Source organism: Lipophrys pholis (assembly GCF_963383615.2).
Source record: "Lipophrys pholis genome assembly, chromosome: 14".
NCBI classification, from domain to species: Eukaryota; Metazoa; Chordata; class Actinopteri; order Blenniiformes; family Blenniidae; genus Lipophrys; species Lipophrys pholis.
The window spans coordinates 15126999-15145898 of record NC_137633.1 but is presented as its reverse complement, the minus strand read 5'-3'; the positions used below and the strand labels follow the sequence as shown (position 1 = coordinate 15145898).

Here is an 18900-nt window from a genome sequence, read left to right as displayed (position 1 = left end):
GGACCACCGGGACAACAACCACAATGTTTCAGTCGTCTTCTGTGAAATTGGCTGCGTTTTCCAAAATGAATGACATTTGCACTTACTTTCCATTCGAGCAGTTTTTCATTCAAGCACAGATCTTCAAATCTGTTTCAAATTAAAGAGGAAAAAAAAAACGTCACGAGAATTTTCTGAAGGTGCAATATAATTTTGACTATACAAGCATTTAATGTACAGCATTTTGAACGACAACGGTATATTTTTCTTGTCGAGCATCAGGGAAACATCTGCTGTTACAGGTTTTGTAGATTCACCCGATTGAAGCCATCAGAGTAAAAGGATTGAGCAAGACGTCACTCCTTAGAATAAAACAATAAACAAGCAAATAAAGATGTTACGTATGGCTCACAGCTACAAGAGGGTGAGGCAGAAACTTTCTGTGGGATGTGCTGAATGAAATGTGTTTTAAATGTTGCTCAAACCTTGAATGGATGAATGGAAAAGTGTTTTTTTTTGTTTTTGTTTTGTTTTTTTGTCCGTCTCTAGAGCTGTGCAATAACCCATGCCTGTAATGGATTCTAACTGCCATCCAAAGCACTGTATTTATTTCCTTTTATTAAAGCATTTCTTTTTTTTTTTTTGGGATACAACCATCTGTCTTGTTTTCTCGTTGCATTCGTTGCTGATTATATTCTTTCTTTTCCAGCCTGAGTTTGGGGGACAATAGAGCCGTTTGTCCATGCGGAGCTCAGATCAGATTCTTTCCGAGGCGCCCCCTGAGGTGAATAACAAAGCCGACTTATAGACGGTGAATGGGCTGCATTGTGATCCGCATGCCGCCGTGGCTTCCACATGAGTTCCTCGATGCAGTTTAAAAACATCTGCAAAGGCGAGGCTCACAGATGGGAGCAGTTAGATCTGAGATGACTCATAAATAATGGAGGTGGCTGCAGTTCTTGTGTGTGGCCAGAAGAGGGCAGTCATGTATCGGTAATGCTGGAGAAAAGAAGCCTTAGTAACCATCTGGTCCCTTTTCCCTCATCCTGGTTCCATTTCAATAATTGCACTCCTTTAATAGATTTCAAATGTTTTTGTGAAGGATAACATATTTCAAGTCCAGACAGAATGCAAAAATCTTCACTCCCAATGCCAGAAAGTAAATCTGAGGCCTCCTCCACCTTTTTCCTCCACCTCCTCCATCTCTCGCCCACATCAGCAGCAGCAGCAGCCAGGCCAGCTCCCGATCGGCCTCCTGCTCTGCATCTGACTCAAATGTTTACCCTGCAATTAAAACAGAGCCTATAAAAGGCAATGGGTCGGCCGCCAGACACTGACGAGGGGGTCAAAGCTTGCAGGGAGAGGGGTTATAAATCGCTTTGATGCCGACCGTCGTCTGAAGGCCCAGATTCCTGAGCTGAGTGAGCTCACCGGCAGACCGAGCCAGAAACACACATGATTCATGGGCCTCCTCTGCACATATCTTGGAGTGTGCATTGTGCTGCTGCTGCGGCGGCTCTGGAGAGAAAGAAGACTGCTCTTTTGTTTTTTCTTTTCTTTTCTTCAAACTCACCATGATCATTTGACTGAACAGTATCTTCCATCTGGATGAAGACAGGAGGAGGCAGCAGCTCGTAGACAGTCTTATCTTCATTGTGCGCTGATCCACACAGATACTGATGAACTATCAGCACACGTGTCATCTATGTCTGGTACAACTGTTCTACTCAGGGGTGGGATTAACAGATACTCCAATAAAGTTGCATTTTTGACTTTTATAAAAATCTACAGTGCTACTTAAAGTTGTAACTTGTTCTTTTTTTAATCTACATTCTTTCCCAGCGTGTAATTCTTCTTATTTTCATGTTCCAGTGTGCTTTGAAAAGAGATATTTTATATAGGTACACTGGATTGATTACACATTAGATACAGTTGAGTGATTTCTGAAAATCTTTTTTTTTTTTTTAACTTAAGGATTTTGTAAACGATGCGTCAACCTTTAATCGACAACTTGTTAAGTTGTATATTCAATATTGAGTAGTTCTTCCCAAGTCTGCCCCTCCATCTTCACATTCAAAAGCTACAACCCCAGTGAAAAAACAAAAAACAAAAACGATTGTGCACGGGTGAAGATGAGGATGGAAAAACAGGAATCATCCTTCTTATACCTGCTTTATCCAGCTTTAGTCAAAGACAGCTCGTCGTCACATCCATCACATCCATCACATCCCCAAAGCTGGAACCTAAACCCCGGATCTTCTTCTTATGAAGCGAGAGAGCTTAACATACACAAAACAAATTTGGTTAATTAAACATTGATGGCATTCATATTTATTTCAATTCTATATATGGGCTATTTTGGAACTATGGCTGTATAATCTAATACCATTATCTATCTATATATATATGTATAAAAGGTGATGACTAAATATTTATGTCCTCTACATTTTTTTCACTTTTTTGAAAAGAAATCGGTGAATTACAGTTAAATGATCGACTTCGGGGAGGAGGAATGGTGTGAAGAAGAAAACAAACTTCCATCTGGACGCGTTACAACACGGCAGTAAACGATTCCTTGAATATATATGTGTGCCGTGATACAAATGAAAGTATGTTTACTCTGGATAACTTCTGCGGCTCTCACACATCCACCGGGTCTCTTTGTCCAAGAGAAATAGAGCTCACTCGTATAGAGAGAAGCTTTGCAAGCAAACGGGGGTTTTAAAGGAACAGTATGTGTTTGTAAAGACGCAAAAAAAACGAGGGGGTCAAAAGTCCCTGTTGTGTTTTTGTAGTTACTCCCAGAGCTGCAGAAGCAAAGGTCCCTGATGATGATGATGATGATGCGAGACTCACTCACAGCTCTATTGCCATAAAAGGCAGCTTGAGATGCTTGTCCATTAAGTCTGCCACAAACTGCTGAGTTTCTCCGTCTGGAGGGTCGCTGCTCAGCAAAATATTGTGATAAAATATGAGCACAACATTTTCACACTCTGCCCTGCATCTGCTGTATATTCACTGACGGCCAACACTCGCTTCATCGTCTTCACTTTCTAGTAAGCCATGAGCTTTGTTGATAACACAGAATTACTGCGAATTTGATGGTAATTTAATCATAATTTTAAGTCTGTGCACCAGTGTATTCTTTGCATGCCGTGTATGTCATGTGTGGTAGTTCTTACCTTTTTATTTGTTGAAGATAAATCGTTGTAAACGAAGAAATATAGTGTGGATTCACATTGTTTGAACCTAAAAAAACGCTAATATCACAAGTATTGAAGCCTGAGGTAACATCGATGGATGAATGAATGAATTACTTTAATTCAAATCAAAATTGAAATATACAACAACACTATTCAAAAAGAGGTGCAAAGGCAATGCCATAACTGTTACACTTGTGGCTCTGCACTGTTAGAAGATGGATCCATTGCATTACACCAGGGGTGTCAAACATAAGGCCCATGGACCAAACCTGGACCCCAAGAGGCTCCAATCTGGCCCAGGAAACCAATTTTTCAGTGTTTCTAGATAATTTTTGACTTGCCAATTTTTCAGTTTTCGGAGAGTTTTGTTAAAACGGTTTGCCAAATAAACAACAAAAGCCAGAGCACACGCTTACTGAATTTTTTCCACACCTTTTGACGCGCTTTTTGTGTACGCGCTCCAGACGGGACTGCACCAGTGACATGGTGAAAATCTGGCAGAAGAAAAATAATAATAATAATTAAAGGGTGTAATCTTTGTGCCTTGACTTTTAAAGAGGCAGGCAAACAATAAATATATCTTCTTTTTTTTTTATTTTACCTTGCTGCAACTATTTTCTTGTTATCAAGGAAAGGGTAAAGCAGCCCCCTGACCCCTCCCTGAAACTCTCTGGCGCCCCCTGCAGGAGGATGGAGAACCATCGTCAGCGATGTCATTCAAAACAATGATAATTTACTTTTCGAGTACATATTTCTTGGCTGTGTGTGTGTGTGTGTGTGTGTGTGTGTGTGTGTGTGTGTGTGTGTGTGTGTGTGTGTGTGTGTGTGTGTGTGTGTGTGTGTGTGTGAAAGGAAAAGTGGGATTGGAGCAGTGACGTGATCCCCGCTGGAGGAGGAGGAGGAGGAGGAGAAGCCGCGGCTGGACTCCATTAATCCGAAGCCTGCGGGAAAACTGTTTGGGATACTTCACTTTTTCTCCGACTACTTCAGGGATTTCTCTCTGTTTTTACCACCGAACCAAGACCCCATACATGATTTAAAGACGGGGGACTAGTTGTGTATCGTGTACTCGACTGCTGTAGTGTTTTTTCTCTCTCGTCTTTGTGAAGGTGAGTACTGAATTAAACGCCGCCGCAGTGAAACATGGAGAGAAAAAGAGAAGGGGGGAAAAAAAAGAAAGAAGCGGTTGCCGCTTTTGTCGCTCAGTACCTACAGTTTACTCTTACTTGTAACTTTTCTCCGGGTATTTCAGGGGCTTGTTCGGGGGGCGTTTGGGCCACTTTCCCGTTGAACTTTGTGGTTAAACGAGCGGCTGCGTGGAGCCCGGGGAGTTGTTGCTTACATAATGAAGCCCTCCGTCTATTTGTAAGAGTCGCTTTACCGTTACTTTTAACAGGTGGAGCGGATCTTTTACTGTCATTTACAGATGAAAGAAATATATATTTTAAATATCCATGACCAGGCGTGGACCTTCAGGTTTTTTTTCTATTAGTGATCCGGCGGTTGTTTTTTTTTTTTTTTTTCTGCTCCAATGTAACCAGACAGGCTCGGATCACAGAGTGACAGGCGACATTGTAACTTGTTCCAGCAGCACAGACGCTCCTGGTCGTTTTGTCCACAATGAACAGAGTCACCTCCACTGTCAGCCCTGCAGCAGACACATCTGATTCTTTATTAGCAAGATGAATGTTAAATACATGTGGAGCCAGGGGGGGGATGTAGTGGTTCACACTGGCGATGAGAATATTAAGTTTTGGGAATGGGCGAGCCTTTCTCTCTCTGTGTGTAAAATGGTTGATGGATTTCACTCGTGAATTCATTTTCCCACTGATTTACGCTCGCACACCGACAAAGGTGGCTCAGTCCATCCATTGGGAGCAGTTTAGGATTCAGAGCCTTGCCAAAAGGCACTTAAGAGTGCCTCATTGACAGGGGGAGATGGGGAATCAAACCTCCGATTGAGACGACCCCTCTACCAGCCGAGCCACAGGGGGTTAGCTACAGACCTAACCCGCCGCTGGTTTTCCACCAAAGAGCTTCAATCTTAATGACATCAGTGTTGTCAGTGTCACTTTTCTATACTCTGACCCCGCGAGATCACGAGTGGTTTTCTCATGTTGACTGTTGGCAGCAGTGTCTAGAGAGCTTCCTTTGGAAACCAAACAATAGACAAGTAGATTTGTCCACCACACTTGGGGTCTAACCGCCGGCAAAATCCGATGCATTTACCATCATGTTACCTCGATATTCAACGCTAAGTTTCCACCGCTACTATGAGGGAGTATGAAACACTCAATAAGGTGCTTTTCTGCATGTCTTGATGGTGTTTTGTCAGATTCAGCCTTTCCAAAGGAACCCGAACGTTCTGAAAGAAGTCTTCTCCCCTCCTGACTCTGGCTCTGTTTGACAGGATGGCACTGGACGGGATCCGGATGCCCGATGGCTGTTATGCCGACGGGACGTGGGAGTTGAAGATGCACGTCACCGACCTCCACAGGGACGTGTCGCTGAGGGTCACCGGGGAAATCCACATCGGTGGAGTCATGCTGAAGCTGGTGGAGAAATTAGGTACGCGCGCGTGCTGCTGGAGCGCCAGCCGTTTGAGCATTTCCAAGGCATCCTATCTAAACGTCAACAATCAAGCTGCAAACAGTCTTTTTTTTTTAGCACATCAACCACGGGGCGTGCAGATTTTGCAATGCTTTGCTCTGGTAGCACCTTTCTCTTTCCTTCTGTGCCCGTGGCTGCCTTGTGTAATCTTTTATTATTCTTTTCCTTTTGCAATTTCTTTTCCATGCAAAAGTTCAAGCTCTAGATACTCTCCTACATTGTCACGTCTGGAAGCTCAAACATTGATATGCTTCAATATATTAATGAGGTTTTTTTTTTTTGTTGTCATTGAAAGAAGAGTGTAAAAGTTGACATTTGTTGCTCGCGCAAGCAGCGCCGACTGTTCGTCTTTGTTGGCCTGTTGCAGAAGTGGGTCAGTTGCTGAAGGTATAAAGAAACCACACACTCAACCCCCCCCCCCCCCCACACACACACACACACTGTTCTGTAACTGCACTACACTTGACAAGTTTGGGTGCAACTCGGCACAGGAGTCCTCTGTTCCAGCCCCCTGAACACTGGCCTGTTTCATGGACTCTGGAGAAAGGTCAGCGGTGGTGGCAGGACGTTTCTGGAGGGAGCGACAGTTTGCTGTGCGCTGACGCTGCCCGAATGCTCAGAATTCCTGCTGCGCTCCGAGGTTTTATTCCCGACCCGTGGTCCTGTTTTTAGCTGCTCTGTTCGCGCGCCACATAATTGAGGTCTTTGTTCTCTGCGGCAGTCCGCACTGAGTAGCATCGAGGCTACGCGAGTGCGTGAATTCACTGGTACGCCTGCGGAGTTGTGTTCATGCATTTCTTTAACGTCCGGGCGAAGGATGTCGATTTTGTCGGCCATTTCTTGTTGATAAAAGTCTCCCTTACATCAGTTGTAGGATGACATGTGCAAATATACACGGCAAAATGGCTGATTTACTCTGAAACTGGAGCTTGGAAGTGATGCTCTTTTAACGCGGAGGCCGGGTGTCGTCATATCCAGTCGTGTTTTTAAGAGCATGTGTGTGTCTTTTATAACGGGTTTCACAGGGAGTGTGGGGGCATTTCTCCTAAACTGACTCAACAGGCTGTTTTGGATTGTAATCATTAACCCATCCACAGCATGAGTTTTTCCACATGGCCACACTCTCCTGGGGACTGCACACACTTCATGTCAAACAGAGGATTTCGATCTTGCAATACGCAGTGTGTGCACGCTTTGAATAGCCCATTGGCGCCCCGTTCTTTTAAAAAGGTTTGCAGAAAACATATTGCTTTCATGCATCCGTGCGTGCACAAACCTAATAAAAAAGCAACCTCGGCATGCCTTTCTGTGAGACTGACTAGTATTCTTAAAGCTTTTTGTTAAGTAATCTGCTCCAATACCTCCCCGGTCCTCATCCAGCACATCTCAAGTGTTGTCACGTACTCGCTGGTACGGTTTACTGATTGCCTGGCCGTGGTGGCTGTACATGGATACCGTACATGAGCGAAATGCATGGGTGCGTTTGCAAAATGCTGTGCCAAGGGGACACGTAGATACCAGTAAGAGTTTTGGCAAGCAGTGGCTCAGTTCCACATTCAAAGGACGACACGGTTCAATGACAAATCTCCCGCCGCCGTCCTTTTCATGTTCTGTCCTTTGGCTCGCTTCAAGTGGGGAAGGAGGCTTTTCTTGACACAAAGTTTGAAGTCCTCATTCAAAAAGAGTGTTTTTGCATGCAAAAAAAAAACAAAACAAAAAAGGTGCAGCTGTCTTCTCCATGACGACGCGAGTTCCCATCGGTAGTATTTGTGCATGCGTTTCCACACGTGCGCGGGGTCGTGCAGGCCGGCGGGTGTGTCTCGGCCCCATGCATCCTGCTTCCATCACGCAACCCTTCCCGTGGGCGGCAGGCCTCTCGTCCACATTTCAGGTTTCGGATGGCCCTCGATAATGGATTAAATAGACAAATGCCAGGAAGGCACTTAGCTATTGATCACAGCGGCAGACACTGCATCCATTTCCCCGCAAACCCTCCAGGAGAGCAGTATTTAAAGCCAGCTGATTAACCACCCGCTGGGTCCTTTTGCTTTTTGTAATCCTTTCATCCTCCCGTTGCCTTCCATCATCGCTGCTTTCTCCAAAAGTGTTGATGTTTTCCAAAAGTCGGCACTCCTCTCTAAAAGCCGGGAGGGAAACCGCATATTGTACAAACAGCATTAGTTTGCAGGAGATTTATTTGATGGTGCCCAATTTGTCGAGCTTTTGGGAAAGGTAAGGCTTTGTGGCTGACGGGAAGTGCTCGAGCTCTTTAGGTTTCGGGCGAATGCATTGCAACTTTGCACACATGGATGATGTTGGAGAGGGGTGCTGCTGAAATGTCGCTGTTTGTAGACAACCCTGTAAGTTAGTTATCTTTCCCCTGCTTTTCGTAGAACCACGATTTGTTTCGCTTGAATGAACAAACGGGTGGGAACACAATTTGATTTAGTTTTTATTTTTAATACGGATGACTTCCTGCTTCTCAGGACCAAATCAGCATCGGTCATGAGAAGCAGGAAGTTATATATATATATATATATATATATATATATTTTTTTTTTTAATAGTTTACATACAGTTCAAGCTTGAGGACTAAAAATTAGTTGATGAACAAGAATTTAATAACAAATCTCAACCTCACGTGATCCAATATTATTACTAACAGCACTTATAATCACAAAAAAGCAAGACTTATGAATTACTCACAGAATGTCAACTGAAATATTAAGAAACTACTGAACGAGGTCGATGTTGCCTCGTTATAACTTGCTGAAGTTATCGGCACCAAATTGTGGGAGCAGGATGCAGAAGCACTGAACCAAAACATCACGTTGCAGCACGAAATGTAGAGAAATGGCCCCAAAACGAGGAAACGAGTCAGCCCAGGCACCAAACTTTTATCTGTTATGCTGTTGATCGCGCCCCGATCGCTCAATGTGGATGGAAAAGGACGTGTGCGCGAGAGAGAAGAGGAGAGGTGGGAAGGAGGTGTGTGCAGTGAACGCTCTCCTCTCCATTGTGACGTTGCGCTCGCTGCCTGAATTCCATAAAAGTCTTCTATGAAGCAGGAAATGACCTCCGGAGTCTGGCATGTTGTTCTCCGGTCGCTGCCGTCATTGCTGGAGCAGCACGCTTCGTCCACCTCTCCCTCTCTCCATCAGCGATCCCTCTTTTTCCTTTCTCCTCTCCTCATGCCCACAGATACTTCTGTGGAAAAATACTTTTACTATGTTGTCTCCTTTTTTTTTTTTTTTTTTTTTTTCTCGCTTCCTAATGCCGGACTCCTATTTGACACAATGTGCTGTTCAAGGCATGAAGCAGTTGATAGGAAACTGAGGTCTTCCCCTACTTTCTGACCTGGGTTCATGTACTCTGATGCTCAATGTTCCAGAAATAGAACTTGGGCAAACTAATTGGTTTTGTGTGAGTCTGATAGTTCATGTGGTGGTTTCCAGTTGTGGCGGGGGCGGCAGCAGTTTCCTTGGCCACCGCACCGCCATCCCACCGCAGAGAAGTTTCCTTGCGTGTCGGAGGAAACGTGTTTTGTATTTGCGCTGACCTACATATTAACATCCCGGTGGATGTCATCATCCCGCATTCATTTTGGTTTCATCGAAGCGAGTCGCTCGTAGTCGAGCACAACTCGGATCGTCTTTTTTTTTTTTTTTTCTTCGTCCATTTGTCCACCTCCACTGGGAAGCACATCTATCAGCAAGCGAATTCCTTTATTAATTTTTTTCCATACAATGTTTCCTCTGAGAAACTTTAAAGTAACAATCGACTGAAGTAAAGTATGAGTAGACAACTTTTTACCATAACTCTCAACATTAGAATTGAATGGCGCAGTGTTCATAAAATATGCATATGGTTCACTGTTAACCATTCCACATTACCGCAGGGAAGATTCAAAGAAGACAAGCAGCTGTGGCGTTCAATCAGTTACACACATGTTGTGATATCTTTACTTTGTACTGGTGGTCCTCGCGCCGGCTTGTTGCTAGTATTAATCTTTCCTGAGGAGGATTCAGAACTGCTGGAAGTACACAAATTTAAGAGTGATCTAAGCTTCTAACTTTTCCTTAAATAAAGAATTTTTTATTTTTTCCCCACACATAAGTAATGGTACATGTATTTCAGTAAAGCGTGTGAGTACTTAGGACTAGTTCTGAGTCCTAATGCCAAGGTTTTGTTCTGTTAAAGTGTCTTGGTTTTTAAGGCAAGATGCCTTAAAAGAAGCATGTATCGGCAACTCTTACTTTTGTACTTTATTAGTGTGGCACTAAAGTTATTTTTCCCCCCACAAATATCTGTGTTTCTCCTTTACTCTCTTGACTTTCTGTGTCCTCCTGCCAGCATTTTCACTGAAGGGTTATAGTGACCAGTGGGAGATGGCTTTGCTTTGACAATGGAGCGCAGGCTCTGTAAGGAAACAGACGCTATTTTACACAGGATGCTGAACTTCCTTTGGGATTTTTTTTAAAAATTTAATTCACAACACTTTTCCCCCCTCTGTCTGCTTCATGTTCCCGCCTTCATGTCTTTCGAGCATTCGGGCCATTTTTTTTTTTTTGGTCCGGCCCTGAAGGAAAGATGGGTATTAGATAGCATCGTCATGGTGATGTGGGAGCCGTGAACAGGTCGCCAATTCTTTTCCTTTCATTATCGTACACGCTGATAGGATGTAAGCACATTCCCTCCCCCTCTGTCGTCTCGGCCTTGACGCACCGCTCAGACATATCACTATGTGTAATGAAAGTCATTGATTTGGAATGGAGCCTCTCTAAAGGTCTGGCATTAAGAAGTGAGAAATGGCCCTGCAGCCTGTGTGATCATCTCACTGTCTAATCTCTCTGACAGGAAGTAGTTAGCCTAAGTGCCGGTCCTGCCCAGGCCAGAGCTTTCCTGTTTCAGGGGCAAGATGCTGCTGTGATTGTGCCGCTCTGCACTCAGCCCTCGCAGATGTGGCCATATGTAGACTACTGGCCACTGATATCGCATGCATACTCACCGATTCCCATATATAGACAGCTTTGGCAGCTCCACTCAGGTCTTTTTGAATCTTCATCTGTTTTCCTTTCTATCGGTATTCTGCTTGGCACACAGGATAACGCAAGGGAGCCAGAATGACACAAGTGCTGAGTTCAGAGCTGCAGCTCTCAGGTTTCTCCAGTTGTTTTTATTTTTTATTTTTTCAAGCATAGATGTGAAATGATGTGAAGTCCGTGGTGCGTTTGCACTAATTCAAGACTTCACAAGAAATGATCAACCCCTTTAACATGTTTCCATCTAAACTGTAAACCAACAAATGACCCGCAGAGACTCAATGGAAATATTTTGAGACAGGCAGAAGCTGTAGTTCTGATTGATTGTGTGATGGAGAATGTGTGACATACAGAAACCAGCTGCTGTTGTGAATCTGCTCCGTGCTGCTGAGGTAATTATCTGCTCGGTGTACAAGGAAGAGTTTCTTGTTGTAACTGAGCTTAAAGTTCATCATTTTGTTTTTGCTCTGTTGTGCTTCTCTTGGTGAAGTGTCCAGTCAGAGGAAAAAGTACTAAGGATGCACGATGACTATTTTTATTTCCTACTTCTCATGGCCAGCCAAAGATATTTAGTAGATATCCCTAAAGGTGTGGAAAGCTCAGATTTAGTGAGCAAAGATTAATGAGCTGAAACTTTTTGTCCTTCTCCTTCCTGTAGTTCGACCAGCACAGTAGGAAGGAAATGTTAGAGCCCCACATTGTTGCTCTCACACCACACACCTGCGTGTCAATGGGGTAAACCGATCTGAAGTTTTTTGTGTCGCTTCTCGGCCCACTTTTCATTCATTTAAAAGCCGTCACTCCACCCCTCCATCTGTCTACACTCTCCCTTTCACAGAACAGAGCTTCGGGAGCTTTCTGTTTTCATAAACAGCGTATTGGTCCATGTCGGTTCGAGAAAAGTTTGGAAAAATAATCAGTGAAGCTCTGTCGCTCCTAATTCGTTCAGTTTCCCAAACATCTTACTTAATAGCAGGTTTGCATTGCAGCTCAATATCCTCAAGAAATGGGCTTCGCTAAGATTTCTATAGAGGTTCTGGGGTTTCCTGTTTGGCTCGCTAAAGGCATCAACGGTTATCTCAGTCCTGAGGGGACGAGACCCAGGATACATACATGGATGGAAGGACAGATGAATATTGTGTATCTGCTCCACTGATCTTGGTCCCACAGATTCTTTGTAATGTCATTATTGCACCAGGGAGCTGGACGCTTAATTGTATAAAGCTGCGTTGGGGCGGAGGCAGAGTCCCCCCCCCCCCCCCCCCCACTGTTTTCTGATCTTTGGGTTTGGACACAAATGGATACAAACTATCCGTCTCTAAGGAGGTTTCCTCTGGCCTTTTTTTTCCTAAATGCATTTGAAGTCAGCACTGTTGCACCATTTTCACTCTTAACAGACTGGATCCTCCGAAATGACTCCTCACTCCACTCTAAGATCAACTTCATTGTTGATACACGAATGCTCAGATATCTACCCATTGAGAATAAAGATCCCGCTTCCCTTGTTATCCATCTTCTAGCCTCATTCATCCAACTTGGGCAATTTTAGGACTTAAAGATTTCAGTTTTTGACCATGCACAGAAAAAAAGAGCTCAAGACTGATATTCATTGTGATCTTATAATGATTGGTGTGTTTTGTTTGAGAGCTTTTCTGGATTTAGACGAGTGTGTGTGAAACGCTGGTGGTACGCTCCACAAAATCAATACCACATTGGCCTTTTTTAATGAGTCTTTTTTCAGACTCTACATGTCTTGCATATTTAATGGCTGCGATAAAAAGCACGTTTGATGGACTATTGGCTGGAGCTGCTGGTTGATGAATGACTGACGTGAACTCAACTAACCTCCTTCAGAAACTGTTGTTCCTACTCATTATATTTACGCTGGGCTTTGGGGTCGTCCTGTGTAGACTTCGTATGTACCTCTTGTGCAAGAATCAAGTAGAAGCAGAGCTGCAGGTTCTAATGAATACGCCAAATGATCCCAAAATGGCGTTTCGTATTCAGATCGTGATGAGAAACCACGACTGTCTAATCTGTAGAGCCATCAGATAGTCATTATGAAAATGCACCAGCACCACTTGCAATTACCGCGTATGCAGTATTCCTGCCGAACATGCAATTGCTTCTCATTTCTATCGCTTAGACCAAATTCTCTGTCTGAATCTCGATTTACGAGGTCGGGAACAGCCAGTGCATTAAACATTTCCAGCTGTGCACGTCTTTGCAAAGCATTTGTAACAGACAATGGTCGCTTTCTTTCACAACAGATTGAGGATGTGCTCGAGTCCAGTGAGTTCCTTTAACTTGGCTTTTACCCCGAGGGGTGTTTTTTTTTTTTTAAAAGGAACTTATGCATCATGGGTTTGACCAGCTTTACTTGCAACCTGTTTACCGCAATCATGTCATCTTTCATTCTTGTGTTATGAGTCTAGAAACAAGTTTGTCTGCTCCTCCTCTGCAGATCAGTGATTATGTCCCCTTGAGAGTCTGAACTAGTTTTTAACACAAGCTCTGATGCTGCTGAATTCATCGTATCGTTCCAATCTTCCTCTGTAATCTTTTAACCTCCCGTGTGTCGTACAGATACTGTCATCACCTGTCTGGGTTGAACCTATTGTGTACGTGTTGGCTATCTGATGCTGATGCTATCTGGCGTGACTGCACGCGCTACAAAGCGCCCCAAGGCCCTTTACAGTAGCTCTAATTTAAGGACAGTGCACAGCAGTTGCTTGTTGTATCTTTGCTTGTCAATGCTGACCCTCGCCCTGCTTCAAAACGAGGAATATATTTAGAAAGAGAAGGGCTTCGGTGTGGTACAAGGGCGGGGGGGGGGGGGGGTTAACCTGTGTGTGGATACACGTGTCGGTCTGTAAATGGGACGGAGATAATAAGACAGCCAAACCCTGGCACTCTGTGTCTCTGTTGTGTGTGAAAACAAGTTGTCGCCGTGCACCGCTGCCCCCGCGGCGTCAACCAGGAGTCGCCAAGGAAACGGCATGACCAGCCTCACCCAGCTGTAAAGCATGCCATTTATCAGCCCGTGGCTTTAAAAATGACAAAAGCTTTGCATCTCACAGTCGTGGTTATTACCACGTTATTACCTTCTGACATCCAAGATTGCCAGTTGTACTTCTCATCCCACAAATGCACAATCCTTACAAATGTGGCATCGTTTGAAAAAGGGAAATAAACAATATGTTTCCATCACTACAAGACTTATTGCTGCAAATCGACACGGTGGATTCCTTATGTTTTGTGCACATTATGTTTACAGTCATTTTGAATCTGCTCTTCTTCCGAACAAGTTGTATGACTTGCTGCGTCTCGTGTGTGTGCCCATGCTGAGCTCCTCCCTGTCCTCCGCCCTCCTTCTCATGTCCTTTCTCTCGTTCTTTTTCTCTCATCCTCTCCTCTGTTGTCCCGTCCCCTCCCCCCCACAGACAGGCCTCCATAAACAGAGCTGCCTCCTAATGTAAACACCACAACTACTCTGACCAGGAGGGGATGGATGGAGGGAAGCAACACTCTCCCAATAAGAGCCCTTCAGACTGGCTCCATTTTTGCATACAGGGAAATTTTAACGTGTCCTGCTATTAATCCGTGCCAATTTTTTTAAAAAGAGTTTCTTGTTGCGGTATCTGCTGCCGGGGAATAAAAAGCAGTTTGCCTGGCAGAATTTCTGCTTTGATTTTGCTCGTTAAAGCACAGACACGTGCGACACGGAGAGCTAATGTCGTTAATGGATGGATAAGAAGAACACCTTCTCCTGGGCAAACAACCGAACCTGCTCACACACAAAGCGTAGAATATCTGTATCGTCTTTCACATCCTGCGGAGGTCATAAAACATGGTTTTCCCATTCGGCTTCCCCCCCTCCCCTTGTCTTGAATGCCATGTACACACATACACACACACACACACACACACACACACACCCATATTGCTCTGCGAAGGGCTGTGGGTCCACATTTAATGCACCCAATTACTTAGGCCCTCCGCTTCTCTGGCTGCTGCATTACGTCAGGCTTGGCAGGCAGTATTTTTAGCTGGTAGATGCCATTGACCACTCTCTCTCTCTCCCTGTGGATTGAGTTACCACCTTAATGCTAAAATTGGCCAATGGAGGCCTACCCGAGCTGCCCTCAACCAATCACAATACATCGAACCACTGCGTAGCGACACGAGCGAAGGGAAGAGAAGGCTGCGTCCAGTGAGGGCTGGGCGGTGGGCAGCGTCAACGGAAACGGAGAAGCGGAGGCCATAGAAAGCGTAGTGAGGGTAGCTCAGCCCAGCCAAGACCTACATTCATGCCTTTCCACAGATTGTATGGTGGTCATGAACGCTGAGTATGAAGACGTTTCTATGGATCGTGGTATGTGGCCAGGGCCAGGGTGCCAAATGCTAATACTGGCTGTTCAGCGTGGCTCCCAGACACCAGAAATTACAAGGTTGTAGGAGGAAAATCTGTGAGCACAGTTATGAAAATACACCCCGGCTTATTTTCAGTGTTTCTCTCCGCGCTGCCTCTCATTATTCCAGCCTTTCAATAGTCGGCAGGAAACTTTGGGGAGCCGTTTCTCCGATGGTAGCAATGAAGTTATGTTGTGCACAGCTGAGGCATCAGAGAGGGGGGGCGATGACAGCCAGACCCCATGCTGCTGGAGTAACTCACCCAGGGCCTCAGAAAGCTTGGAATGTTTTCGCTCAAGTACCAGGCGTTTGCCCGCTGGAGTAAACAGGGTAGAACCCAACAGCTTGACAAACAGCGCTCCGCAAGACAATTCTCCAGGCTTTCACAAAAAGACATCTGCATTCAGATGCTTGTGGCCCTTCTTGTTCTTCTCAAGCTTGTGCTTCCCCTCTTAATCGTTATTGTAATCTCCTCCTCAGCCCAGTTTGCTTTACTTGCACCACAGTGGTCTTCTTTCTTCGCTCCAAGCAGGCAGTCTGTTGTTTCACCTTCTCACCCACTAATCCCGTTCATTCAGCTCTTAGACAGGGTCAGCGGGAGAGTGTCAATAACGCATAGAGACGCCCCTATGCAAAGCAAAGGTCAACGAAGGCAAGAGCAGCACGTGAAAACAGAAGGCCACTCAAGGTTTTGGTTACTGCGGCAACGAGCTGTTTGTTTGACGGATAGAGGAAGTCAGCATAGAGATGTTTTCTGAATGCTGTACTGATTTGAATATTCCATTTACAGAGTGAATGAGTAATGAGCAAGGTTGAACTTGATGGAAAAACTGTCGGGTTGATTGCCGAGTGTAAATTTAGTCTCCCGGCTGCTGTGGAAAGAGTACGAAAAACTTCAATTCAAGCACAAAAACAATTACAGTGCGGCAGTTGTACCCAGTTGCAAGTAAAAGTACCATGTTTATTGAACAATCAAGTTAATATACTCAAATTACTACAAGTTGTCTTTTTAACAGCATTCGACTTTCATGGGGTGGCTCTGGCCCGGGTGGTAGACTGGTCGTAGGTTCGAATCCCAGTCTCTACTGTCCATATGTTGATGTGTTTGTAAGCAAAAGACGGAACCCCAAACTGCTCCCAGTGGATGGATGAAGTGCCTTACGTATGGCAGCCACGTCCATTGGTTGGGGCAGTGGTGGCCTGGAGGTTAGAGAAGCGGGCTTGCTGTGGAGAGTTTGAAGGTTCGAATCCCACAGTAGACGTGTCACCACTGCAGGTCCCTGAGGAAGACCCTTGACCCCCCCCTCATCTCTCTGGAGCACCGCAAGACCTCCACATCCTAGAAATAGGATTTGTCAATGTGGGGGGGTGATTTCCTCAAGGGGATTAATAAAGTCAGCAGCAGGGATTGGATTACATTTAATTGTGTCAAAGCATATTTCTCTGATTAATAAAGTATCTAAAGTGGCACTATTTTAAGAAGATGTAGCTATAAAGCAGGAATTTGCTTTGTTAGAAAAGAAATAGTCTTTTTGCCTTTAAGCATTTAAGTTGTACTCAGTAATGACCTGATTTTATCCTCACAGGGTGTAAATTGTACTTACTTTTTACAGTAACGTGAGTATTTGCCATCCATTATAACTTGAGTATGTCCATTAGTACCTCTATCCTTCCTCTTCCTCATGCACTTAGATGATGTGACATCAAATCACTTCATCTACTAATATGCCAACAGTAACTAAGTTATGGCCTTAATGAAGAACCCCCCCCCCCCCCCCACCCCGAGATTTGACAGTGTATTGTCATTATTCTTAATTCCTCAGTTGCACTTATCTCTTAGTTGACAAAAATGATGAATCTGTTGTATTGCGTTTTACTTCAGGTTCAGGTGCACACTCCTCTTTCTTCACCTTTGTGCTTCTCACTGAATATCAGGAAATGTCCAAATGTTTCTTGTGCATTGCTGACACAGCAGTGTAACGTGCTGTCGCAGCTCAGATCAAACGCTTTGATTAAAAGATGACTTGGCAAGCTGACGTCTCATCTGGGTACAGTGACTCAGAGTAGAGAGAGAGAAACACAGAGTGAGACTGAGGATAAGCTGCAGAAGCAATGAAGGGGGATGTGGGCGTAGGAAATGAGACACCACACTGGGAAGTGCCTTCCTGGACTAATGCCGGAGTAATGACATCACTGTTTGGAGGGGACATCTCAACACAGCAACAATTGGATGCAAACTGTTCCCTCCATTAGGTTGTCAGAGTTTACCACCAAGACATCAGTACGTCACACTAACACTTTATCAAGAAAGAGACTGTATTCACTCTCAGATCTTTCTCTACAGAAGTGTTTTTTGTTGTTTTAACATTTTAAAGTTATTTTTTTGTACAACTGGTCATTGATAATCGTGATTTCATGTTGACCTCAGAGTTTTAATTTCTGTCTTTGGTTAGAGAGATATACTACGATGTTATAGAACAGAGTTTTCTGTCCATACAGAGGAGGAACTCTTTAAATATATTAGAATTAGAATCTGGCCAGGTGTTCTTTAAATAGAAATAAAATCAAACTTTAATTGAATATGATCAAACATATTAATCATAAAGAAACACATTGTGGGGTACTTTAGGCGTGTTAGATTGTTCCACAGGCGGACAAAATCGAATCTGTATTTTTCTTGAGCTATTTATCAATAATTACCGTTAACCGATGCTCTCCAAATACATTTGAATTGATTATCGTTCACTTTTAAGCGATCTCCTCGACAATGTTTTTGCAGTATAAAACCTCTGCAACTGATCCTCACTCCATCGAAAAGCGAAACCAAGAACAACAATTTGCAAAACAGATGCTTCGACTTCCCTCAGATCCGTGCAGCCTTCACCTTCCTCTTGAAGAATAGACACGTACACCCTGAGACCACAGGTTTGTCTCCATTGTGCGTGAGCCCCTCCACAGCAGAAGCCTGGAAGCCATGGGGGCTTTCGAGTGCCTTGTGTCTGCTTAAAGGGATCACGGTGTGGCTTTGAACAAAGAGGGAGGTATGAACCTGATATTCCCACCGTGTCACACAAACAGCCACGTCTCTCACATACTCTGTCCTCTCCTCCCTCTCACTTTGACTTCACCCCCCCCGTGCAAACCTTTTTTTGGCGCTCCTCTTCACCCTAACTGTGACCTCTGCCCTGCAGGGGACATATCTGGTGATCTTCGGTCATTACAGTGTGCTGAATACAGACTGGTGACTTTTTTTTTTTTTTTTTTTTTTTTTTTAACACTTTCCCTTTTCTGCTGTCGCGTCCCTTTAGACCAGGGGCGTCAAACATAAGAGGCTCTAATTCAGCCCGTAAAACCACCAAGCAAATTGTAAAAAATCTCAAAGAAAACATTGGGGTTTTTTTTTCTTTTCTTTTTAGAACAAAGTCCTTTAGAGTGATGGACACAACATAACATTAAGGCCCGAGCTCAGATATCGGTCATGCTACCGTAGAATGGAGTGACCTTGTTGCTATGAAAATGAGCCTCAAAGCCATGCTGTCAGGGTGAATCTGTAAAAACATGCTGTGGTAATTATTTAGTTTTGCAAAAATATAACAATTTTCATCACTTGTACTGTTTTTTGTTTTTTAAACTCAAAGAAATGTTTGATCGAT

The 18900-nt window shown here is 44.2% G+C and overlaps 1 protein-coding gene across 2 annotated transcripts in view; it reads left to right on the top strand.

Annotated features, from left to right (window-relative positions):
• Positions 1 to 4029: 4029 nt before the first annotated feature.
• Positions 4030 to 18900, top strand: part of fermt2 (FERM domain containing kindlin 2) — a 39032-nt gene continuing 24161 nt past the window's right edge. Inside the window, exons 1-2 of one of the 2 annotated variants that reach the window (XM_080480367.1) lie at positions 4030 to 4291; positions 5593 to 5750. In XM_080480367.1, coding sequence (XP_080336493.1) covers positions 5594 to 5750 — 157 coding nt within the window. In that variant the 5' untranslated portion in view covers positions 4030 to 4291; position 5593. The remainder of the gene's footprint in view (positions 4292 to 5592; positions 5751 to 18900) is intronic. The other variant, XM_080480368.1, reaches the window with a different exon arrangement.